The sequence below is a fragment of the Phacochoerus africanus genome, chromosome 7 (assembly GCF_016906955.1).
Source record: "Phacochoerus africanus isolate WHEZ1 chromosome 7, ROS_Pafr_v1, whole genome shotgun sequence".
NCBI classification, from domain to species: domain Eukaryota; kingdom Metazoa; phylum Chordata; class Mammalia; order Artiodactyla; family Suidae; genus Phacochoerus; species Phacochoerus africanus.
Window position 1 is genome coordinate 17,719,054 of NC_062550.1, and position 26,845 is coordinate 17,745,898.

Consider the following 26,845-nt stretch of genomic DNA (forward strand, 5'->3'; position numbering starts at 1 on the left):
CTGTATTCTTGTTCTTATAGTTCCCTTATACTGTTTATTTATTCCTGGTTATATCAGCACTCATGACACCACATTATCTACCATGTCTCCCATGACTCTCTCAAAACTATTACTGTGCTTTGTTGATGATGACCAAAAACGCAAGTCCTTGCCTGATGGGAGAGGGAGGGAGTGGGAGGGATCGGGAGCTTGGGGTTATCAGACACAACTTAGAATAGATTTACAAGGAGATCCTGCTGAGTAGCATTGAGAACTATGTCTAGATACTCATGTTGCAACAGAACAAAGGGTGGGGGAAAAAATGTAATGTATACGTGTAAGGATAACTTGATCCCCTTGCTGTACAGTGGGGGGAAAAAAAATAAACGCAAGTCTTACCCAGACTCTTATGGAAATTTGAACAATAATTTGTTTTATGATCATGTTAAATTTTCATTCAGGATTTTACTTTATCTTTTATTCAGAATTTTATACCCTAACCATAGAACAACACCTCTTCTAACCATGTCTTCTCTTACACTGTTTAAGCCACCGTCATGGCATTCCCAGCTCATGACCCTGTTCAGTGTTGACCACAGCCCTACTTTCCACACATCACGGATGGAACCAGAGGACTGATGCCGTTTGTACACACCTCATTCAGCATGACTTAAGACTGACATATGAGAGAACATTCTATTCCCACATCATTCAGAAGCAAAAGAGGACATTAGTTGGGAAGAGCCTGCTGGCATGGTGGAACAAGTCTCAAAAGCACCCAAGAATGGTCTTGGAGCAGAAAGGTGTGTCTACTCCCAGAGAACTGCCTGCCATATGCCCTAGAGTCCTTGGAGGAGATGGAGTAACTGCCCTGGGTGCCAGTGGTGGGGTGGACGGGGGTGGGGGTTGTGTGTGGTGATATATGGGATAAAAGATGCTTGCTGTTACTCTGTTGTCCTCTGGTGCTTTAGACCACACACAGCTCCACAATCAGAACAGACAGGAGAGGATCAATACAAGGATCCATACACACAACTCAAGCCCAAGGGTTAGTAAAGGACTGTTGACTGTTGGTAGCCCAGAGACCTGAGCTCATCTTGTCTGACCTCCAAGTAGGCATTTCAGCATGATCCTGGAGACCCAGTCTCATGCAGTTCCACAAAAGAAATACTGTACTGGCTAGCAAGAGTGATCAGGGCACTAGGATGTTGTCATGAAATTGAGACTTGATCACAGGGCCTTGGGGTAATTCCATAGACATGAGTTCCAGAATTCTTCAAGCATCCTAGAAGTGGAGAATCCCATGAAGGGGAAAAACTGGAACAAAAACTCATGTATAACCTGCTCTGCGCTGAGCTTTGATGGCCTAGGTTTGTTATATGTACATAAGGGAGACTTAGAAAATTTCCCAGAAGGCCCTCAAACCATGAGGCCCTCTGAGGCACAGGAACCAGGTCAGAGGTTTGGGAATAAGGGTATTATTGTAAGGAAGTGATTGCTATGCAACTTATGAGGATGAGTTGTAAAAAGAGCTTCCATCTAGTTCTCTCTGCCACTGGGATTGCTCACTCTGGATTAAGCTAATCCTCATGCTGTGAGGACATTCAAACAGACCTCTGGAGGAGCCCATCTGGAGAGGACCTAAGGCTTCCTACCAACAGCCAGCACCAAATTGTCAGCCATACCTTGGAAGTAACTCCTCTAGCTCCAGTCAAGCCTTTGGATGACTGGATCCTGGGCCGACATCTCACTGCAACCTCACAAGAGACCCTGAGTCAGAAACGGTGTAATCTGTCATCAACGAATGAATAACCTATTTCAGTCAACACTGTATGGTCAAATTCTTTTTTTTTTTTTTTTTTTTTGCTATTTCTTTGGGCTGCTCCCAAGGCATGTGGAGGTTCCCAGGCTAGGGGTCGAATCGGAGCTGTAGCCACTGGCCTACGCCAGAGCCACAGCAACACAGGATCCGAGCCGCGTCTGCAACCTACACCACAGCTCACGGCAACGCCGGATCGTTAACCCACTGAGCAAGGGCAGGGACCGAACCCACAACCTCGTGGTTCCTAGTCGGACCACTGCGCCACGACGGGAACTCCTGTACGGCCAAATTCTTAGCAACCTCTTGTTCTAGGTGGAGAATTCAATACAGGTTGACAAACGGTTTCTTGTGCCTTAAGTATGGTGTGGAAATAGCTACTGCTGTACGTGAAAAGGGCCACACCAGTACCAAGGTAAAAAACCAGTTCACAGCCCATGTGAACTGATGACCAGGAACCAGACAGGCCCTGTTCTCAAACACTTTAGCCTCAGAAATGTGGCAGAAATTAGGGTAGAGTAGGGAGAAACACCTCAAGGAAGACTGATGATATATTTTCTCCCACTCCAGTGGAAGATTCAGAGTAAACACTAGATTGCACTAGTAAACACTAGATTGCACTACAGAAAAATGTTTACTGCAGATCTGAGTGTGTACTGGGAATCATACCCTGCACATTTGTATTCTTTATGGAAAAGATGGCTAGTCTATCCATCTACAAAGCAGTTTCCTGAATCCTGCATTTTGATTTGATCAAATGCTTAGTCTAAATTTCTTCCCATATTTTGCCAGAACCTTTTCTGTCCATGGTCTTGTTTCCTCATTTGCTGTTTTGTGCAGCTGGAAACATCTACAGTTGTACGGCTGTATTTAAGAAAAAGAATACAGAATTATGTAATAAAATCAGTATTTAGAGTAAGAAAATAAAACATTACAGGTTTTTAAAATTTTTTTTAACTTTTAAAATTGAAAATTTTTTTAATAGTGATACATTACAGATTTTAAAATGCTGACAAAATACAAATATCACACAACCCCACAAAACCACATTATTATTAACTGCCTGTTAACCACTATAGGCTCTTTTTTCTTTTTTTTTTTTTTTTTGGCTGCATACGCTTTGCCTCTTCGTATGACCATGCTGTATTATTTACATAGAGATGTTAGATAAATTAGCAAAAAAGTTTTGGAAAAAAAATTTGACAGTGTAGAAACGTTTTTTTAGCAGCTTCACAACTCCTTACTCTCAGTTCTTCTGTAAGTGTTGCTTCTTGGAGACACGTCCCAAGGCGCTCCAGCCCTTTTTCTCCCTTGGCTTAGTTTCCTCAGAGCTGCTGGGGCAGCTCGGCCAGATAGCTGCCCTACTCACCCCACTACTACCCGCCTTTCCCGGAGCAAAGTGGATGAGGAGGTGGCAGCCCACTGGCCCCGCCCACGACCCCAGGACCACAACCTGGGCCTAGAGGGTGACCTCCAGGAGTACATTCGTCTGATGCAGGACTGGGGCTGCTAATTCCTCCTCCCCCCGTTCCTGAGAAATTCTCTGAGCCTTCAAAGATGTTCTGAAGTTTAAGCTTCAGAAGGTTCACGGTAAATTGGCCCCTATGAGAATGCTTTTCTATGTGTTCTCTGAATCTCTTTCCCCTTTTAGCATTCTAAGACAAGCATAAAACCCAAATCCCAGGACTTTGCAGAGCTATTCCATCGCGTGTGGTGGAGGCTGCATTACTTGCCTTGTGCCTTGGGTGGGGCCTCCCCTCTTCTCTTTGTCCACTAGAGGCGACTTTGGACCACGACCCTGTCTTACTATGCTGGAAGAAGGCGGAGGTCTTTTGCTACGCGCTGTTTGGCTGCCAGAGTCTTGATCGACAAGGGCGTTAAGCAAATGGCTCTGAAGTAAGCAGCCGCTGTTTATGCACCTACAACCAACAGAAAGGCAGAAGAGCAACCAATGGCCAATCAGGACTGGCCTCAAGCGGAACTCGGGGGCGGGGCTTCCCTCGAGGGGCGGACGCAAGGTAAAGACTCTGGAGCGGACCCTGGGAGAGTCAGAAGCACATCCGGTGTTAGAGGAGCTGTGTGAGCTCTTGAGGAGCGGGTTAGAAGGTACGTCTGAAGCTAGGACTGCGCAAGCCTGGATTGAGAAATGGAAAGGGGGTTAGTTACTTCTTGAGCAAGAGTGGGAGTAGTTTCCGTTTTCAGACAGACCGCACCCTGGAGGAACTGGGCCCTGCTGGGCGGCGGGACTCCGGAAAGCTAGGCTGGGAGGGGAGGAGCTGGGGAACTAGTACCGCGCAGGCGCAACTGTACCGGAGTGGGGGAGGGGCGGGGCGAGTCCGCTGGGTCTTTGGGGGTGTCGAGGCGCTCAGTCGGCTGGGGAGCGCTGGCTAAGGGCCCTTTTTGGCCGGAATTGCTTCCCCCTCAGTCCGCGTCTTTCCTCCTCCTCCGCCAAGTGTAGACTCGGGGGCTCTTTGGCCCAGGCCCAGCTTCGACTCCCTTAATTCAGGGCACGTCCCCTGCGCCTTTCTTCCGGGGAGAATGAAAGCGAAACCTCACGGGTTTGTGGTCATCCCCGCCCCTCCCGACAGATCGCTGGCCTGCTGGGGGTCCTCTGGCTGGGCCGCCTCTGGGTGAGCGGTGGGGGCCGGGACTCAGGAGGGCCTGGTCCGGCAAGCTGCCCTGTCACGGCGGAGTGGGTGATGTCACACTCCTCTGTGACACGCTAGGCTCCTTCGTTACTTTGAAGCCAACAGCAGAGGCGGGAGGTGAGGAGAGACCCGGGCTAGGCCTGGCTTGCCAGGCCCGCTGGACGGCCCCGCTCTGGTCTGACTGGTTACCTTTGGACAGGTGAGGTGGCCTTGGCTTTGCTGGTCCTGAGCCCTGTGGGCGGCGTCTTTCCCAAAGTCCGGTCAGGAAAGGCGTCGTTGGGCGGTTTCTTGGACCTACTTGCTGGAGCTGTGGTATTTTCGTGTGTTTGTTAAGTGAGGAATTGCAGCCCCGTGCCAGCCAGGTTACATTGCTTGCCCCATCAGCCTTTCATCGACCAAACAACAACAAAAACCTTTCTGAACTTGAGACTCTGTTTTAGCAATAGTTAACTTATGACTGTAACCTGGTGGAAGAGCTGACTGTACTTGAAACAAGATTTCAGGTTAAAGGTTAATGGCGAATGGGCTTTTCTAGTTACTTTTTTTAAAAAGTTTAATCGAATCATAGTTGATTTTAATGTGATAATTTCTACTGTGAGTCAGTCATACATATACACATACCCATTTTTGTCAGATCCTTTTCCCAAGTAGGTTATTACGGAATATTGGATAGTCTAGTTACTTTTTTTTTTTCTGTCTTTTTGCTATTTCTTGGGCCGCTCCCGCGGCATATGGAGGTTCCCAGGCTAGGGGTCGAATCGGAGCTGTAGCCACTGGCCTACGCCAGAGCACAGCAACGCGGGATCTGAGCCGCGTCTGCAACCTACACCACAGCTCACGGCAACGCCGGATCGTTAACCCACTGAGCAAGGGCAGGGACCGAACCTGCAACCTCATGGTTCCTAGTCGGATTCGTTAACCACTGCGCCACGACGGGAACTCCTAGTTACTTTTTGATACTTATTCAAGTTTATCTTTTGGTCAAATATGTAGTTTTAAGAATTTAGTTCAAGAAAGATAAAAGTTGCCTAACCACATTTCTTACGGCTTCTGCAAACATGCTTAGTTATGTATTAAACTTACTCTCTGGTGTTTTCTTATTCGTCCTTGTCTGATATGTGTTATTGTTGTTCTGGCTTCAAGAATATGTTGGCATTTAGATTTTCTGCCGTTTTCCTTCGGGGGGGGGGGGGTCAGAATAGTTGAATCCTTGAGAAAGGGCAGTCTCTAGTTTGGATTCAGAATTTTCGTATTCATCTTATTGTGGAAACATGGCTTAGTACCCTCTTTCTTCCTTTCTCCTTTCCCCATTATTGATCCACTGCAGTCTCACCTTCCTAAAGAATAAAATTAATCCAGATACTTAGCATTTCTGAGTTTTTTTTTCTAAATATGCATATGGTTCATGCTTGCTGTAGAAATGATGAAAAGTACAGAAAAAAGTATAATAGGAATCAGCGTATATTTGTTGTGTTAAGATTTCTCTTGACCTGTAGCTGAACTGCCTCTTAAGGAAAACTTGCTTTTTCCACTGTAGGGTGTAATAGTAGAAAGAGCACCCACCAGGCATTGGAGATCAGAAGGCTGCTAAGCTGGTTCTGGCTCTCATGCTTAACTTTCTCATGTTGGTTGGTACTACCGTCCATTTAATGTCCATCATAAAATATTTGGCACTGTATAATAATCTTGCACAATTTTCTTTTTTTTTCTGGCTGCGGTCTGCAGTGGCTTAATGTGGGATCTCAGTTCCCAGACCAGGTATTGAACCCTGGCCACAGCAGTGCAAGTGCTGAATCCTAACCACTGGAGCACCACACAGATTTTCTTACTGACATTCAGTAAGCTTGGTAGTGCAGGTGTTAATTAATCATCGTTATATTACAGATGAGGAAGCCTCGCTGTCCTTAGGTAAAATGATTTTCGCAAAGTTATGTGGTAGAACATGGCAGGACTTGTGGCTCCAGAGCCAGTGCTTATGCCACTATGACACTGTCTTTTTCAACTTTCACTTTGTTCTTTTTTTCTTTTTTTTTTTTTGTCTTTTTGCTATTTCTTGGGCCGCTCCTGCGGCATATGGAGGTTCCCAGGCTAGGGGTCGAATCGGAGCTGTAGCCACCGGCCTACGCCAGAGCCACAGCAACACAGGATCCGAGCCGCGTCTGCGACCTACACCACAGCTCACGGCAACGCCGGATCGTTAACCCACTGAACAAGGGCAGGGACCGAACCCGTAACCTCGTGGTTCCTAGTCGGATTCGTTAACCACTGCGCCACGACGGGAACTCTCACTTTATTCTTTAAAGTGGTACTAATCATGCCCTTTCTTCACGGATTGGTGTGTGATGATCAAGGGGATAATGTATATAATAAAACACTTTGAAAGTTGTAAAATTTTATATGAATGTAGTCAGTGGTGTTGTTAGAGATGGTACTATTGCTTGGCCTGAAGGTTTCACTTTATTTCATAAACTACCCAAGGGCATTAGTCTCCTCTGGGAAAACACTGAATATTCCCATGATGCTCTACCTGCTAAATTTTCCTTTGCTACTTTGACTGGCTGTAGAATCTGGTACAAGTATCTTAAACTCCACACTGTTTCCCTCTAGAGTTTCTAACCAAATTTCATGGAGTAGCTTTTGTATCATATACATTTTTGTTTTCCAAAAACAGTGTTTAAACCAAGTAGAGAAAGACTGTAGAGATTAGCTTTGGGGGCCACTTGATTGACCCTTTCGAGTAGGTTCCTCTCTGAGCCATCTGGGGAATGTGGATTTGTGGTTGCAACACTTGGTTAGATGGAGTCTAGATTTACTATGGAGACTTCTGGATGTGCCTAAGTGTGGGGATAATGGGATGAATCAGATGCAAGCTCTTCTCTCAGGGTGCTTACAATGAAATGTAATTAACTGGAATCCGAAACACTTGAAAGGAGCTTCAAGAATGAGGCTTGAATGGTTGTACTCTCTGTCCTAATCTATCCATGCTCTCATTTGGGCTAAATCTCATGTTATTGGGGAGGGATTGCTGGTTTATACTGGAGGATGATTATGTATTTAGGACACCAGGACCTGTCAAACAGTTGTTCTTATAGGGAAGGGGGTTCATAGTGTCAGAGTTTGGTGCAAAAAAATAATTTATTGAAGGCAGTAGGCATTCATCTCATTACCAGTTTTCATTCTGAGGCAACCCCCTAGAGATCCAGTGTTAGCTAATCCAGAGATTTTGGTTCAAGTTAAGGGATAGGCTGGGACATCTAAAGTCCAAATCTAGGATGAGCAAAGCACAGCCCTAGTTGAAATAGAATTAATTCCTTGGCTTTCCTGAAACCAATTGACCTACTGCCTAGAGATGGCAAGGAAAGCATCAAGCTAATAAGTAAATGTTTGCTCCATTGCTTCTCTAACCCCATCAGATTATCATTTAGTGGTTATTAGACTGTCTCAAAACACTTTTGTGGGCCTGGGGGATGGGAGGTACAGGGTAAATGTACCAGAGGAGAGACAAACCATTTAAACAAAAGTCATTTTAATCAGTGAGGAAATTTACCAAGTTCCTTTAAATTCTAGTTTATAATATTCTTAGGACACTCCCCCCCCATTTAATTTAACTCTCATTTGGGTAAATTAAGCCTTCAGGATATAGCCAGCTATGAGTTAATGGTTGAAAGCATATGTAAATTAGGCCTGTGATAAATATCTTCTAACACCAGACCTTTAAAAGGCAAAATCATGCACTGAGGGCATGAGAGTAATGAGTTATACCAGTAATGACAATGGTTAATATATTGAGCTGGTTGCATGTATGAAGCACTAGTCTAAGCCCTTTATTTTGTATTATCTCACTTGGTCCTCATGTTTATGAAATAGGGAATATTATGTGTTACAATTTTACAAATGAGGAAACTGAAGCACAGCGAGATTAAGTGCCGGAAACTTGCTGCATCACACAGCTAATGAAATTGCCAGGGTTCAAAGAGCAGCAGCCCATGTTCTTAACTGTATGGTAGGAACATGGTTGTAGAGAGTCTGAAAACGTTTAGTAGGGAAAATTGCTGAAAAATTACGATCCCCCACTTTTTTTAACCACATGGGATTTTTCTTCTTTCATATCAGTTTGTTTCCTCTTTTTTTTTTTTTTTTTTGTTCTTTTTGCTTTTTAGGACCAAACTCATGGCATAGAGAGATTCCCAGGCTAGGGTTCTAGTTGGAGCTACAGCTGCCGGCCTACACCACAGCTCACAGCAACGCCAGATCCTTAACCCACTGAGTGAGGCCAGGGATAGAACCCTCAACCTCATGGTTACGAGTCGGATTCATTTGCAATGCACCACAGCGGGAACTCCAAATTGTTCCCTTTTGGATGTGTGGGAACAGGATTCAAGATGGTTAAAATACTATAGCAGGAATGAAGAATCCTGTAATTCACAACTAAATGTTTAATTTGTGAACAATGTTTCTTTGACTTGTTAGTGTAATGTTGTTTAATTGTGTACACTGAGGCAGCTTCTGTGCTGCCTCCAGTTCACAAGCTTTTCTTTTTCAAAGAAAAGGATTTTTTTTTTTTAAATGAATACTAATGGATGATTGTTTTGCATAGCTTTTGGCTACTTGGCTCTGTTTCATATGCTTTGTACTTAATAGGTATTAGAATAAGGTTGAGGAGAATTGGTTTTTTTTTTTTTTTTTTTTTTTTTCATTTAAGGCTTGGCCCTTGATAATAATATTTTGTTTTAGGACAAGGGTAAGAAAGACTCCTAAAGCAAAACAAGAGACTTAATAATATTTAAGACGTAGATGTTCATCGATGAGACTCTCCTACCTGCCCCTGCCATCTCTCCCTCCTAAAAGGCAGACCCTCGGAATACTGGAGTCAAAACAGTGTGCTTACTTAAGTTTTTCTTTCTTCGTAAAGTTATGCAGTAAGTTTTTTGTTTTGTTTTTGAGTGGCTCTGGCAGAGGAGGCTGGCCTGGAGAACCACAGATGGTGACACTTCCAACAAAGCATTAGCAGTTCATGCGTGACAGATTTTGACAGACTCTGACAAGTTTTGCCATTCTGCCTTTCTAAGGATGAAAGCATAAAATGAGGCTCTGAACTAAATTAAAGGAATTTGGTTATGATTAACACCTGAACATATACTTCTCCTTTACAAATGCAATGCAGGCAGATTTTCCCAGGAGCCTCAGAGGCATTGTCCTCCTCCTCGATTTCGATTTGTGTATAGAATTATGTATGAGTTGGGGTTCAGGATAGACCAGTGCTGGTATCCATTTTGTAATGGGCTTTGATGTCTGTTAGGGGGACTTCTATATTGAGTAATTTTTTAGTAACTTGTACTTTTTTTCCTTTATCGTGGTAAAATATGCATAATGTAAAGTTTATTTTTTATATTTTTGGCTATGCCTGCTGCATGTGGAAGTCCCAGGCCAAGGATCAAACCCTGGCTGCTGCAGTGACAATGCCAGATCCTTAACTCTCTGCCCTGCAAAGGAACTCCTAAAGTTTATCATTTTAATTTACTTTCTTTTAAACAAAGGTTTTTATTTAACTATTGGGGCCCCTCTGGAAGGTTAGCTAAGTTACTTCGTTGATGGTTTTGACACTTCAAGCCCTGTTGAGAGCTGACTATTCCTGGGACTGAAAATACTTTGGATATGGGAGCTGCTATTTTTGAGTTACGGATGCAATTTAATCTTGTTCAGCCGAGTTTGCATATGAACCATTGAAATGTAGATATCTTTTCTGTGCAGTTTCTGAGCACAAGTAGTTGAGGCTCAGATAGAAAACTGGTAAGTTTAGTCTATCTGGCAAAACTTGCAAGAACAGTTTTAACTCATTACTTCCCCATATGTTGGTTCTTATCTATTTGGAACAGACCAAGAGCAAACTGTCATTTATTTCCTTGATTCTAAAACCTAAGCTCCTTCCCTGCTAATTTTAACACTTCTGAAATAAATTACAAATCATGTCAAATAAATGGAAGTTCCTGTTGTGGCTCGGCGGAAACGAATCTGACAAGCATCCATGAGGATGCAGGTTCGATCCCTGGCCTTGCTCAGGGGTTTAAGGATCCGGTGTTGCCATGAGCTGTGTGCAGGTTAAGGATCCAGTGTTGCTGTGAGCTGTGTGTAGGTGACAGATGCATCTCAGATCCCGTGTTGCTGTGGCTGTGGTATAGGCTGGCAGCTGCAGCTCGGATTTGACTCCTAGCCTGGGAACCTCCATGCGCCCTAAACAGACAATCAATCAATCAATCAGTCAATCAGCTTGTTAAATGTATACTTCATTGCATTTTTTTCCCATAAAGTTTCTACTAAAATTGCTGTGTACTTTTGCATCTAGAAAGTTCGGGTGGTTACATATTTCACTTGAATTTTAGAGTTGGTCGTAATGTTGGAAACTGGTTTTATTTGATTAATTTTTTAAATGATTGTAAATCACAAGCCCCTAAATCATGAAGAAATTCTTATTTGGCACTTCCCTCCCTGCCCCCACAACCTTTGATAGCCAGAGCGCACAGTGGGAAGGGGGAGTTTCTGCCCTTCTCCCCTCCCACAGTTTCCACTTAGTAGGGTTTGGTTACAGAGTGTTGCCCCTTTCTGACTAATAATCCTCAGGATATTTGAGGAACTGACCTGCCCCCACTTTAACTCTTGAAACTGGAAGCAAGCGACACTCTAGCTTGGTTGTGAATACTGAGAAACTTGGCTCTGAAGGTTGCTTCAGTGCTGTCTAGGGATGTCATTAGGGCTGTTAATGGAAGCTTTAAACAAGACACTTTCCAGGTGCTGGATTCTGCCATCCTGTAAGGTGTGTTCTCTAGAGGACATATTCATCATGGTTATGGAAGGCTGTGCTTGGCTGTGCAACAGCCTGCAATAATTGCACCATCTAGATCAAGAGAGCTCAGAGCCCTGTGACTTAGAGGTGAGAGAGGCAGCCTCAGTAGGTTCTGCAGCTTCTCACTGTTTCCATCCTTAAGAACAAAACTAGCAGTAGAGTTGCGGTGAGTAAGGGATGCTGGTAAGAAAGGAAAGAGGAAATCAGATAAAGCCAGCCAGCCATTGTAATTGTTTCATTCGTGAGAGAGCCTCAGGGAAACAAATAGCTTGTGAACTCTAAGGATGCCATCTTTCCACTGGCCCAGGATTCCTAAGGAAGTCCGTTTCGGGATTGTAATTTTTATTGCCTGGATTAATGTTGTCGATCGTTGGGCTCAGTGCTGATAGAATGGATATGAGTAGTTGGCTTGTCTCCCCACCCCCATCCTTAATCCACTGCACCACAATGGGAACTCCTCACTTGTCTTTCACACAATTTGCTTTCTGTGTTTTAATCCTGTCCTCTTCCTACCTTTTGGTTGATTTGAAATGATTGGGTATTATGGGTCTAATGAGAACCTGGAGGATTGATATTTGGGAAAGATGAAAGCTCTTGAGTTCTGTAGGTTGAATGTGTTTTTTTAGGATTGCATGTGAGATAGGGGAGGGAGCAGAATTTAAGATCCTGACTTTATGGTATCGATGTAGTATAATCTGGGTATAGTTCAGTTTTCTGACATTTGGGATAGTTGATAAGTTCTGAATAAGGTCTGCAGATCAGATAAGCATTACATCATTGTTACGTTGCTGCTTTTTGATCATTGTTTTCAGGATATACATATTAAAGTGTTTAGGTGTAAAGTGGCATTGTGTCTTGCATGGTTAGGAAAAAAATATTTTTAAGTCTCCGTACATTGCTATATAGAGAGGAGGGGAAAAAGCAGATAGAGTGAAATGTTAACATTTAGGAAATCTGAGTGAAGTATGCAGAGATTCCTTGTACTATTCCAACTCTTCTGTAAGAAAGGTTCTGCACAAATTCCTTTGTCATGGAAGAACTTTCCTCTTTTTAAAATTGTGGATCCCTTTCAGTTTAAAATGCATTAGCTGGAAAGTTTTTAAATGTGTATTTTTAAAATGCAAGCCTTGGTGCCAGACCCAGATTTCTAGTTTTTCTTTTTTATCTTTAAGCCTCTATGCTTTTGCTGAGGAAATTTTCTGGCATCTTGAAGCAATGACATCAGTTGTGTTATGTTCCAGTAAGACTGCTTTATGCTCCCTTTAACTAGATTGCTAATTGAGAATTTCTCAAAGAAACAAACTGTCTTTCAAAGGAGCAGGTTACCTTCTGAAAGAATAGAATCCAAATGCTATTAATGAAATAGTTTAGTGAGACACTTCTGTCCCCTTTAAAATGGTTGAGTATGCTTGCAAATTCATTCTAGAAGGAAGTATTAAAAAATGAAAATGGGGGAGTTCCCATCGTGGTGCAGTGGAAACGAATCCGACTAGGAACTATGAGGTTTCGGGTTCGATCCCTGGCCTCGCTCACTGGGTTAAGGATCCAGCGTTGCTGTGAGCTGTGGTGTAGGTCGCAGATGAGGCTCAGATCTGGTGTTGCTGTGGCTCTGGCGTAGGTCAGTGGCTACAGCTCTGATTAGACCCCTAGCCTGGGAACTTCCATACGTCGTGGGTGTGGCTCTAAAAAGACAAAAAGACAAAAAAAAAAGAAAAGAAAATGGTGGTGTTGGGGCAGTGGGATTTTAGATAACTTTTTTATTTTTCCAAGGTTGTATATTGCTGGTTTTTGTAAGAAAGTTTTTTGTAATTTTGTATTTCTTTGTATCTTTTAAAATAATTTTTTTTTATCCTTGATTCCACAGAGTGGAGGCTGTGTCCCACAGACGCTAGCATCATGAATATATTTGATCGGAAGATCAACTTTGAGGCCCTCTTAAAGTTTTCCCACATGTAAGTGCTTTGACCTTCCTTATTACATTTTCTTTCACATCTTGTTTTGTTTTCTTTTCCTAATGTATTAACTTTTGTATGTATAAACTAACATTAACTTTACTAAAATCCAGAGGATCTGATAAAAGCACCTACTTTTTTTTCTTTTTTTTTTTTTTAGGGCCACACCCATGGCATATGGAGGTTCCCAGGCTAGGGGTTGAATTGGGACTATAGCTGCTGGCCTATACCACAGCCACAGCCACGCAGGATCCGAGCCGCATCTGCAACCTACACCACAGTTCACGGTAATGCTGGATCCTTAACCCACCAAGCTTGGCCAAGGATCGAACCCACAACCTCATGGTTCCTAGTCGGATTCATTTCCACTGTGCCACAATGGGAACTCCAAAAGCACCTACATTTTAAGGGCTGCTGTGTGGTCACTGAAAAGCCATTTAGTTATTTTAGTTTGGGTACTGATTGTTCATATTTTGGGCTTTGGGCTCTTCCTCAACATTTAAGATTTTCTGTTTATTACCCAATTTTTAAAGCATTTTGTTTTTGTTTTTTTTTAATTATAACTTTCACATATTCCCTTGTAAGAAGGGAAATTATTCTTCGCTTAGAGATGAGATTGATTCCAGAGTGATGGCCATTATTAACATTCTTTCCTAGAACCCCCTCGACACAGCAGCACCTGAAGAAGGTCTATGCCAGTTTTGCCCTTTGTATGTTTGTGGCGGCTGCGGGGGCCTATGTCCATGTGGTCACCCGTTTCATTCAGGTAAGAGCAGTTTTCTCTTTTAGTTGCTATGGCACAAATTGCATTAGGAGGAAACTAGCTCCGTAGGGTGGTACAAGCCTTTGCCCCTCCTTAATCCTTTTCAGTATTTTGGAATCTGAACCCAGCCAAAGCCAACTGGTAAATCAGGACATGCAGGGCCATTTAATTTTTCTGGCAACTAAAAACAGGATGTCTTGACCCTGACACTGGTGTGCTGCTGACATACAAGACCCCCACCCACTGAGTACGGGTTTGACATGCATGCTGGGGTGGTTCCACACAGTAGCCTTTTTTCTTCCAGTCTTCCTCTTTTTTGCCTAAATGACTGTGGAGTACTTGGATACAAAACACTGTTTGTGTGCTTAATTATCTGGAGAGACAGGGTCGAGACCTTTAAAGATTTGGCCCATTTTTTCCTTTGATAGACTTATATTTGTGTGGTTGAATGAAAACCAACAGCTCATTTTCCTGTGCTGAGGGAGCATTTGAGTTTGGCTAGCAGCAATAAAAGGGATGGTTGAAGAATAACCAAAAATTTGAAGCTCTCACTAAGACTTGTCCCTTTTAGAGTGTCCTTATTATTGTAAGTACACAGGTGTACCTGTGCTGGCATTTGCCACTGCTGAGGGGAACCATCCCTGTGCTCAGGCATCTCCTGGCAGGATGTGTATGAAAAATTATTTTAGACATTCAAAGATAAGGCTTTACTTTCTCAGGTTTAGACTAAAACATATTCTACCTTCTAGGCAAACAAAGCCCTTTTGGTGTCTGGTTGTGTTTGTTTGTTTTTTTAAGTAATATAGTATAATACAGTCATCCTTATTATTCATGGATTCCGTATTTGTGAATTTACCTACTGGCCAAAATTCATTTGTAATCTAAAATCAGTCCTCATTGTGATTTTGCAGACATTTGCAACCGTACATAGCAGTAAAAAATATTCAGATTGTACATTGCATCATGTTCTAGCTGAGGTTGGACAAGGCAACACTGCCTTATTTCAAATTCTCAAACTGTTAACAAGTGTTCTTTTCACAGTACGTTTAGTGCGGCATTTTTTGCATTTTTATAATTTTTGTTGGTGATTTTGATGTTTAAGATGGCCCCAGGCAAGGGGCTAAAGTGCTGTCAGATATTGCTCAGTGCAAGCCCATGATGTGCCTTATGGAGAAAATATGTGTTAGCTTTGTTCAGGCATGGATTATAGTTCCAGTGAACATGAGTTCGTGTTAATGAGTCAGCAGTATAAAAGTATCTTTAAACAGAAAACACATATAAAACAAGGTTATGTATTATCAGTTGATGAAAATGTTATAAGAGGCTCGAAAGAACTTAAACCTTTATTTCCTTTGGAAGCATTTGTTCTGTATTTACTAATTCATTGCTCACAGTGACTTTATAGAGCATAAAGAGTTTTCCACTGTGAAAAACGCATATGGCTCCCTAAAATCGGGAAAGAGAGTTCTCTTGTGGCACAACAGGTTAAGGATCCAGCATTGTCACTGCGGTGTCTTGGGTCGCTGCTGTGGTGCAGGTTCAGCCCCTGGCCTGGGAACTTCCACTTTTGTGGGTGAGGCAAAAAAAAAAAAAAAAAGGCAAGAAGGAACTCTGGTGTCTACATACATCCTTAATGATTTCCCTCTCTTTCTAATGCCTGGAACTTTTCCTACTTGCTTAAAAAAAAAATTTTTTTTTAAGATTTTTTTTTTAATTAATTTTTTTTTTTGCGGGGGGTCTTTTTGCTATTTCTTGGTCTTGGGCCGCTCCCGCGGCATATGGAGGTTCCCAGGCTAGGGGTCGAATCGGAGCTGTAGCCACCGGCCTACGCCAGAGCCACAGCAACGCGGGATCCGAGCCGCGTCTGCAACCTACACCACAGCTCACAGCAACGCCGGATCGTTAACCCACTGAGCAAGGGCAGGGACCGAACCTGCAACCTCATGGTTCCTAGTCAGATTCGTTAACCACTGCGCCATGACGGGAACTCCTTTTTAAGATTTTTTTTCCTTCCTCACAAAATTAATGCATGTCATTGTAGAGGATTTGAAAAACGGACTGATAAGGAAGAAATATAGAACTCCATCACCCTGAAATAACTGTTAACAAATAACTGTTAACAGCCTCCCTTCATTCAGGCCACCATAACAGAATACCATAGACTGGGTGGCTGAAACAACAAATACTTCTCACACTTTGGAAGGCTGGGACGTCCAAGATCAAGGCGCTGGCAGATTTGTTGTGTGGTTGAGGGCCTGGTTCCTCTGTGAATGGCCATCTTCTCCTGTGTCCCCACATGGTAGAAGGGACAAGGGAGCTCTCTGGGATCTCTTTTATAAGGTCACTAATTTCCATGAGGTTCCACCCTTATGACCCCACCTCCAAATACCATAACATTGGGGTTTAGGCTTAAACATTAATTAGGTAGAGGGGAACAGTCATTCAGTTTGTGTGTGTGTGTGTGTGTGTATTTGTGTATATGTGGTTTTTTTTTTGTCTTTTTTTGCTATTTCTTGGGCCGCTCCTGTGGCATATGGAGGTTCCCAGGCTAGGGGTCGAATCGGAGCCGTAGCCACCGGCCTACGCCAGAGCCACAGCAACGCAGGATCTGAGCCGCATCTGCAACCTACACCACAGCTCACGGCAACGCCGGATCGTTAACCCACTGAGCAAGGGCAGGGACCGAACCTGCAACCTCATGGTTCCTAGTCGGATTCGTTAACCACTGCGCCACGACGGGAACTCCATATGTGTGTGTTTTAAAGTAATCAAAGGGTTGTTTCTATTTGTTCTACAGATTGGAATGTGCTTCAAGCGCTGTCACTTTGATTCATCTTTCTATTTCTTGAGCAAGACTCACAGTTTGCCTTGGTAGTAACAGTTGATGGACTGCCCCTGGCATCCACCATGGTCCTAACCCTGCCTTTCAAGCCTTCTGGCTTCTCTCCCCAGTTCTCACTGCCTTTCCACTGCCTCAGGTTAGAAGCACATAGGAGGAAGTTCACATGCATATTTGAACTCAATAAGTCTCCTGCAGAATAAATTTGATACTTTCAATTATTTCATTGTTGACTCTGACTCTGACAGGCTGGCCTGCTGTCTGCCTTGGGCTCCCTGGGGTTGATGATTTGGCTGATGGCAACACCTCATAGCCATGAAACTGAGCAAAAAGACTGGGACTTCTTGCTGGATTTGCTTTCCTTACAGGTATGTGAGGGGATTGGTCTAATTTTGAGGGCTGGAAACTGTGTTTTTAGTATCTCTTTAGACTAAGGCCCAAGATAGGTATTTATTCCCAGCTGGCACACAGTACTATCTATCCTATTTGTGAGTGTGCCTTGTATTTTGTTCTAATTTTTTGGATCCTGAGTTGTTTATTTTAAATCTTAAAATTGAAGTATAGTTCATTTACAATGTTTTGTTAGTTTCAGGTGTATAGCAAAGTGATATTCAGTTATACATACATTATATCTTTTTTTTTTTCAGATTCTTCCCCTTTATTGGTTATTACAAAATATTGGGTATAGTTCCCCTGTTTGCTTCCTTATTTTATACAGGTGCATCTTGCTTCTCTCTCCAGAGCTTTGTTACTAGTGACTGTGACTTCTGCTTTTACATCCAAAAATCAGCATTTGTGTGCGAATGAATGAAGTTCAAGAGCTTAGGTAGCATAACTTGTTAATGGTGATGTGGGACTAAACTAGGCCCAGGAATCTGCTTAGTTGGACTCACGCTGGTAATAGGAGCATCTATTCTGAATCTTGCTGACAGTTAAATTAAAGCCATACATTGAGATCCATTCCTGCAGGGCACTTTGCTGATTCTCAAGAACAGAATTAAAAAAGCACAGCTCTTCTAGAATTATTAAGGAAAACAGGTCTCAAGCTACATAATAAAAATACCTGCAAAGCAACATTTGAGTTAGTACAAGTCATTCTGAGTGTGTCTAATCTGTACAGTGTTGAAGAAATTATAGAAAGGAAGGGATTTAGAGATTAAGATGTTTAGATCAGGGAAATCTTGTTTTTGAAGGAATTAAAGGGGCGGGATTCTCAGAAGGAGTAGGAATAGCCAGAGTAGAGGAAGTGATGGAGCCTGAACCGGTTGCCGCTGCACCCTCCTCTTGGCAAGTGTGCACCTGCAGAACTGGTCCAGCGTTTTCCGCTACAAAGGGGGTCAGGCTCTGACTACAGGTTGGTGGCCACATTACCTGCTCTCCTTTTTTCTGTTGTTAATTCCTGATCTGGCTCACATGACCGGTCGCACATCACCACTCTTCAGAGTTGTGCAGTCTTACGGTTTAGCTCAAAGATGTTTGACATGCCTGCTTCATTATTTGTAATCTCTCGTCCTCATGGATACTAGTTGGGCTCATTATTGCTGAGCTACGATGGGAACAGACTCCATAGTTTTATTGTTTTTTCCTAGGACTGTCGACATCCCACACTATTGATGGTTGTGGATGAGGGTCCTCTTCAAGAATTGGTGGTAATACCGTGTCCTGGGGCTTTTTGTTTTTCTAGGAGTTGGCCTTGGCCCTGCTCTGGACTTGTGCATTGCCATTAACCCCAGGTAACTCTGTTAGTAGTGTCTTCTTTCTCCCTTCAGGAATATACCTTCGAAATCTAGGTGATGTACCTGCAGCCCTTGATATAATGGTCTTTTCCTTTAACAGCATCCTTCCCACCGCCTTCATGGGCACGGCAATGATCTTCACCTGCTTCACCCTGAGCGCGCTCTATGCCAGGCGCCGTAGCTACCTCTTTCTGGGAGGTACGTGTGGATTGGGAAACAGGGAGGTTCTCTGCTTTAGCCAGAATTCTCACTAGGACCCTTTCCCTACTCTTGGGTTGAATTGGAAAGCCTTCATTTTGAGGGGAAATAAGGAATGGCCTTAATGGGATTGCTTTACCTTGCTTTGGCTTTTCTCAAGATGGCTTTTTGTTATCTCTCACAGGTATCTTGATGTCAGCCATGAGCCTGATGGTCTTGTCTTCCCTGGGGAACCTTTTCTTTGGATCCATTTGGCTTTTCCAGGTGAGACTTTGCATAGAACTTGCCAGTAGCCATTGGACCTCACACGTTTTCTTGCTTAATCCTCTAAAGCAAGATAGACTAAGAATCCTCCAGAATTCTCATTATTGTTGGGCAGTGCTCTTGAAGCCTTTCCACAAACCCTTCCAGGATGGAGTCTTCTGCTACAGGTAGCAGTGAAAGTACAGATTGAACCGGGGTTGGGCATTGCAATGGAGAAGATGACTTGCTCAGAGATCGTCTTTCTAAAGCCAGTTCCAACAGTGGCTCCTTGTTAAAATGACCGAAGCTCTCCCAGTGATCCCCCCCCCTCCCCCCGCAAAAAAAAAAGTGCCTGGGGAAGTGTGTGTATGGTCTTCACTGTAGGCGTCTGTTCCCGTGAATGTTCACGTCAGTTGGGTTAGCATTTGACGTACTTTCAAGCGGCCCAGGGCCAGAAAGAGGTATGGCTGTTTTTCTCCCTACGGTGTCTACCATATGGACCATATGGTAAGTTGGTCTTACTCTTCTTTTGCTAGGCAAACCTGTATGTGGGGCTGGTGGTCATGTGTGGCTTTGTCCTGTTTGATACTCAACTCATTATTGAAAAGGCTGAAAATGGAGATAAAGATTATATCTGGTGAGTTCAAAAACTGAGTTTGAAGGGTGAGGCATACTCTTCCATTCCGCGTCTCTTTTCTGAATCTCTGGGATGATCCTTTGTCTTACTCACTTTGTTTCCACATCGGTAGGAAAAAGAGTGGACCAGAGGGCACTGGCTGGTGTTCGTGACCAGCCTTCAGTGTGTCTGTGATCGAATATCCGTGGTTATGGAGCTATGCACCCCATAGCATCATCTCCCTCAATTCCTAAAAGAGATCGCATTTTTAAAAATTGGACTAATAAGTATATATTTAATTATCAATACTTTGAGGAGTGGTTACCTCTAGGCTGAGGAGAGGGAAAGGGATCTTTCCACCTTTTACTCTTTACATCATTGTATTCTTTAAACCTTTAACAGTGAGAAGATATGCATACACTTTTTCACATGTAGTAATCCTCTCAGTCTCCTAAACTAGTTAGGTGGTAACTCAGGGATTCACGCTTGGGCCTCTGCAGAGTCTAAATTTTCTTTTCTCTGTGCTATATGGCTTTGCTGAGTTTCAAGAGATCTCAGACACTAGAGCTGGGCTTAGTTGGTGGTGGAGCGCTGGTGAAGCTGACTCGTGGGGTTGGGGTAGGGGTTTATGTTTTGCACCTTTGTGGGCTTGTGGGTAAAGCAAAGTAGGAAGTGCATTGTATAACCTGGTTCTTCTCTTGCAGGCACTGTGTTGACCTCTTCTTAGATTTTGTTACTCTCTTCAGAAAACTCATGATGATTCTGGCTATGAATGAGAAGGTTAGTCAGTACCACCCAAAGGTGAAAGACTGGCTCATGAGCTCAGCACTTCAAACTTGAGAGTTTGCTCACACTCTGGGTGGGTCCAGGGTGACTGTGAGGCAGGCCACTGAGTGAGTTAAACCATAAATCTTCAGCCATTGGAGAAAAAGAAGCAAGTAAAAACAATCCTTTTTTTAAAAAAAAAAAAAAAAAAGCTAATCTCTGAGATTAGTATCAAAAGGGAAATAGCTTCAGGAGCAGCAAGAAACAATCTATTATATGAAGAATTTGAGAAGTTCCCCTTGTGGCGCAGTGGAAATGAATCTGACTAGTAACCATGAGGTTGCAGGGTTCAATTCCTGGCCTTGTTCAGTGGATTAAGGATCCGGCATTGCTGTGAGCTGTGGTGTAAGTCACAGATGTGGCTCGGACCCCACGTTACTGTAGCTGTGGCTGGTGGCTACAGCTCCCTTTTCAACCCCTAGCCTGGGAACCTCCATATGCCACAGATGCAGCCCTAAAAAGCAAAAAAAAAAAAAAAAAATTTGAAGGCTGCAAAGATAGTTGTGATTCAAAAAGATATCCTAGAGGATTTGTATAATATTGACAGCCAGCTTTTATAAATAGATTTCAGAAGTAGACCAATTTTACCCATTCACTGGTCTTAATTTTTTTTGGTAGAGGCATATTCTGCGTAGGATCAATGAGTGACCAACATCATTCTCTCTGGTAGTAGAGGAACAAATGGAGGCCCAGGCTTCTCTTTACAGAAGCGATGATGGAACGGGGGACAGTGCAGTGGTGGTGGGAACGGGACTCGGTGGGGTTGATGGTCATCTGTGCCATGGCTGGGCTGAGCACCAAGCAGGTCCCCCCATTTCAGTCAGAACACCTCACTTTGTATTCACGTAACAGTGCACTGGGCCTCCACCCTGGGCAATAAAGAGTTCCACGGGACTAGAGGATTCTGAATGTTGGTTTATGCTCAGGATTTATGCTTATTACTTCTCAGGCCTAGTGGAAAGTTGATCTCGGCTTGCTCTTGGCCTCTAGTTCTTCTAGGGTAGACTGCCAGTAGGCAGCCTTCACTGGTTGTGAGTAGCCAGCAGGGGTCAGGGGGCCCAGGTACTGGTGAGGTCCGAGTGGGGGCAGCTGCTTAACCTTTGTTCTTGTCAGGTCCGGGGCACCGTGGGGGCCTGCCCACCCGTGGCTCCTACACTGAAGGGGCATTTCTCCTTCCTTTTTATTGTCCTGCTCCCTTCCAGTCTCTAACTAAAGGAAGTCAGGTATTGGCTTAAATGTCAGTACCAGGAGCTAATTGGAAATTTCCCTCCGTTTCTAGGACAAGAAGAAAGAGAAGAAGTGAATTGACCATCCAGCCTTCCCCAGTTTGACCTCCTCTCCCTCCGCCCCTCATTTCCTCTTTGCACACATTACAGGTGGCGTGTTCTGTGATAATGAAAAGCATCAGAAAAGCTTTTGTACTTTGTGGTTTTCTCTATTTTGACTTTTTTGATCAAAAAACTGATTAGCAGACTATAGTTTGGAGTTTGGCTTCGTGTTCCTGGGGTTTGTCCCCGCTCCCTTTTCTGTCAGCCCCATGCCTAGCGTCTTCCTCTGCTCAGGCAGCCAGCCCACCGAGGTGAGGAACGGGATCTGCCGAGGAAGCAAACGCCAGGAGTCCGTTTTTCCCCCGAGCTTCGTCAAGTGGACTTAAACCGTTTGGTAGAGCCGCCTCGGCCCTTCCTTCCTCAGCATTGTTTGGTTTGTGCGCAGTTCCTGTGGGACTAGGCAGTGTGGGTTCCCTGGGAAAGAAGTTTGCTGATCCCATTGTTAACTCAGGCTCGTGATATCTGAGCTGTCAACCCCTACAAGGAAAATGAAAAGCCTCTTCCCATGGATTCTTTGCTTCCTCTGAGCTGCCGGAGTTGCTGCTGGTCTGGCAAAGACACCTTTCTGCCCTGCTGTCACAAAAGGAATGTGGATTGTGTGTTCCCTTCCCGTCCCTTGTCTCACCCGCAGGGAACCTGCCTGCTTTACATTTGTGGGGAGGGAGGATTTCAGCACAAAGGGAAGACTAATTCTTGTCAGGCATTTATGAAGGCTGATTATGTATGGCAAGATATATTGCAGAATTCCCAAATTCCCCTGGTTTTTTTTTTTTTTTTCTTCATTGATTATCACCTTAGTTACTGAGTGGCCTCTACCAGGCAGCTATGATTAAGGGTCCCTGGAGAGGAAGGACAGGGCAGGGGATTGGCTGAGTCTCTAGGGTAATTATAACAAATCCTGCCAGACAACCAAGATAAGGACCTGTTTGGGGCAGAGGAGAACAAAATCTCTGCTGAGTGGATCTTTGTTGAGACCAGTGGGATGGGCTGTGATGACTGGGGAAGCAGCATTCGAAAGTCCTTGGGTGCATTTTTGTCTTATCCCATCTGGGCACTAATAGTGTCAGGCCCGAGACTTGGGGCAGTAGATAGATGTCTGTTTATAGATGCACTTTAGTTTTTGGTCTGCTCACCTGTTCTCTAGGAATCCGCAGGCTTCTTCAGGCAGGGGCCAGGTGACCCAACCTGCAAGACTTCTGATTTTCTACAGCTTTGTGTTTGCAAGGAAGCCGCGGGGGGGGGTGGGGGGGGTGGCCAATGCTAATGGGAATCCCCAGTCCTTTCCTGTGAGCTGCCACTGTCGCAGGCACAGAAGAGCGGGCAGCCTCAGGAGCACTTGTGGCTCTGGCTCCTTGCAGGGCTTCAGCGTAAGGGGGACTGAGCCATGGGAATTTTCATTGCTTCACCATTTTTGGCTTTCCCTGTTCACAACCAGTACACAAAACAGTTGGACCCAGTGGCTTCTGGTTCACAGCCAACCACATCACTGTGCCACCCCATGAAATAGTTCGGGTCCCAGGCGACGTGGCTTCCTGGAGGGCCTTGCTACCCCCGAATGGCTCACTTCTGCAGAGGATGCTGCCCTTTGATTGAGCTGCTCTCTCCAGTCTATGGCTTGAGAATTTACTAAAAGGGATTTCCTTCCCAGTCAACCCCCAGTAGCAACTCTCCATAAAGTTGTCAATTCTCTGCTAGGCCTGAGAATCTGAGTTACATTTCTTGAAGCCAAACTCCACCTCTTGTGCTTTTTTTTTGCTTGGGATAAAGGAGTTTTTCTTTAGAAACAGTGCCAAGAATGACAAGATATTAAAAAAAAAACAAACTACTTTTAAAGAAAATGCCTAACAGGTTTTTAATACAGTAATCACTGTAATTATTACTTTCTTTTCTAGTTCCTTGGTTTTCAGCTCAGGCTGCATTCTCTAACTCATACTGTGAAGACAAAGGTGTTTTTGATTCAGAAATATATGAAATCTACATAGTCTTAATTTGTAAAAAATAAAATTCCTTAACCTTTCCTGGTGTGTGTGTGTGTGTGTGAAAATCAAGGCCACAGCCGAACGTGGGGTTGGGGTGCTGTCTGACTTAGGGATGGGGCAGGGTCAAGTTTCTGCTCTGGGTATGTTGGAAACAGAGACGACCCCCCTCTGCCCTCCCCGCCTTTGGCCTCCCACTGTGTAGCCCCAGCTTGCCACAAATGTTGGAAATTTCTGTCCCATACAGAGCCCCTGCCTTTTTCTGGTCTTCCCCCTACCCCAGCCTTTATTGTAAGGGTCCCTGGTATGGGCATGTGTAGTTGCTTCCAGCCTCCAACCAAGCTGCGACATTTGGGGATGCATAGTGAAAAAAAGCATCATAGTCCACTCATTCTGCAAGTATCTGGTCACCCACTGGGTCAGAACCTATTCTTGATGCTAGGACTCATCAGTGAGAATACAAAAATCCTTGTCCTCACAGTGTTTATACGCTGTAATTATAACCCCAAGTTCGCTTTGGTCAGGTTCCTCGTTCTGGCACACTCCCCCTCTGATTGTCACTCGCCTTGTAAACCCCTTCCTGTTACTCTGGCTCCTGGCCAGGCTCCAGCTGAGGTGGAGCAGGAAATGGGAGGTGTTTCAGCAAAATCTCCCCACCCCCAATCTTTGTAACCAGAGTCAGAGAGAGAGTTTCCTTGCAGTCTCCCCACCAGCCCACCATTCATGACACACAAGAGCACGACCTGGTCTTGGCAGACCTGCAGGCTGAGCCAGCGTGGCCAAGGTGGGTGGCTGAAGTAGAAAGACGTCTGTGTTTGGAAAAGAGGCGGTCTGTCCTGCCTCAGCAGGACGTCAGATGGGGTGTCCACAGGGCACCAGCAACGTGCTCCCTGCTGGAGTTGAGATGAGTAAGGCAGTTACTGCTTTTCAGTCCTCACAGCCGAGCAGCACAGGAGAACTACATGCAGACATTAAGTCCTTACACATAAACACAGGGCCACAGAACAACAGTGAGGCACAGCCCTGCCCGTGGTTCAGGGAAAAGTGTGTTGGAGATGATGCTTGAACTAAGGTGAAATGTCAAGACTGAGTCAAGTGGGGTGGGTGACGAGGTTAAAGGCAGTGGTGAGAGTGGGTGTTTTCAGGTCAAGAGATTAGTAGGAAAAAAGGCACAGGAGCGTGGAGTGCTCAGCGCAGAAGAGGGTTTGTTGGGTTGTAAATTTTAAGGCAGGGGGACTAGTAGGAAATGAGAAGGAGTGGGTAAACAGTAACTGAGGGCCTGATGGGTGATGCAAAGGAGCTGGTTTTGTCCCAAGGGCGGCAGGGTGCTCTGAAGGGCTTTGAGCGAGGGAGGGCGTAATCAGATTTGCGCTGTCACCTCACAGGTGAAAGAAAAGGGGCTCGTTGACAGGCAGTTACACACTAATGCCCAGATCGTGGTGTCACTGCTCACTAAAAGGAAGCAGAGCTCCTTGGAGAAATGATACTAGTCCAGTCAGTTCTTAACCCACTGAAAACACAAAGGGGACCCCAGGAACACAGTGTTATGCCAGAAAGCAAAGAAGCGATCAAAGGTGACTATTGTAGTATAATTCAAAAGGACTCAGCCAACTGTGATGGAAAAAAATAAAAATCATAAAAAAAAAAAAAAGGGGACTCAGGGGCTAATCTAAAGAGGCTCCTCCTGGCCAAGATGGGATCATTTGAGCATCAATAAGAATTCTAAGTGCAGGAGTTCCCATTATGGCTCAGGGGTTAACAAATCTGACTAGGAACCATGAGGTTGCAGGTTCGGTCCCTGGCCTTGCTCAGTGCGTTAAGGATCTGGCGTTGCCATGAGCTGTGGTGTAGGTGACAGATGCAGCTCGGATCTGGCATGGCTGTGGCTCTGGCATAGGCTGGCAGCTACAGCTCCAAATAGACCCCTAGCCTGGGAACCTCCACATGCTGCAGGTACGACCCTAGAAAAGACAGACCCCCCCAAAAAAAAAAAAAAAAGAATTCTAAGGGCAAAGGATTGAAATCAAATATTTTTAAACTCATAATTAAGTTCATGATGATGGAGTTCCCGTCGTGGCGCAGTGGTTAACGGATCCGACTAGGAACCATGAGGTTGCGGGTTCGGTCCCTGCCCTTGCTCAGTGGGTTGACGATCCGGTGTTGCCATGAGCTGTGGTGTAGGTTGCAGACACGGCTCGGATCCCGCGTTGCTGTGTCTCTGGCGTAGGCCGGTGGCTACAGCTCCAATTCAACCCCTAGCCTGGGAACCTCCATAGGCCACGGGAGCGGCCCAAGAAATAGCAACAACAAAAAAGACAAAAAAAAAATTAAGTTCATGATGATATTTTTGTCACCTTTGGAAGATACTAGAAACCAGTCACTTCTGCATACTTGTCAATAAGCAGAAAGCAGCATTTATTCTTTCTTTTCTGTGTAAAACTGTACTTCAGGGTAATTAAAAAGTCAAAGTTTCTCTCTACAGACGTATTCCAGTTAATAGATGAAAGAAAATAGGATTTGTATCACTATTTTGTAAACTTCTGATGAAATAATGAAGCTAGGCAACAATGATCAATAGCCACCAACATATTAAGAGACACAGTCTGACATTATATGTTCTTGATGGAAGTAAACAACACTACCAATAAAGTTTAAATTGTAAAAAAAAAAAAAAAAATTGAAGGCATTCCCGTTGTGGCTCAGCAGAAACAAATCTGACTAGTATCCACGAGGATGCAGGTTCAATCATACCTTGCCTAGTGGGTCGGGAATCCAGCATTGCCGTGCGCTGTGGTGTAGGTCACAGACGTAGCTTGGATCTGGGGTTGCTGTGGCTGTGGTGCAGGCCTGGCGTTGCAACTCTGATTTGACCCCTAGCCTGGGAACCGCCACATGCCATGGGTGCGGCCCTAAAAAGCAAAAGATAAATAAATAAAATAAAAATAAAAAATTGAATCTCAGTCATATTAAGTTCTAGATCTGAGTACCAGTTTCCAGAAAAGACTGTGGCCAGAGGACCACGTTAAATGACATCATAGGGATGCGAGCAGCAAAATCGAGTAAATGGAAAACCCTAAGAACA

At 44.3% G+C, this 26,845-nt stretch overlaps 1 protein-coding gene across 1 annotated transcript; it reads left to right on the plus strand.

Moving 5' to 3' along the window:
• The first annotated feature begins 3,789 nt into the window (after positions 1-3,789).
• Positions 3,790-21,871, plus strand: TMBIM6 (transmembrane BAX inhibitor motif containing 6). The gene is given in 11 exon segments (XM_047786566.1): positions 3,790-3,904; positions 13,152-13,239; positions 13,897-14,005; positions 17,090-17,165; positions 17,168-17,209; positions 18,526-18,574; positions 18,678-18,775; positions 18,960-19,039; positions 19,555-19,655; positions 20,339-20,414; positions 21,739-21,871. Coding segments are annotated over 10 exon segments (711 nt in total). The 5' UTR covers positions 3,790-3,904; positions 13,152-13,183; the 3' UTR covers positions 21,763-21,871.
• Positions 21,872-26,845: the final 4,974 nt, after the last annotated feature.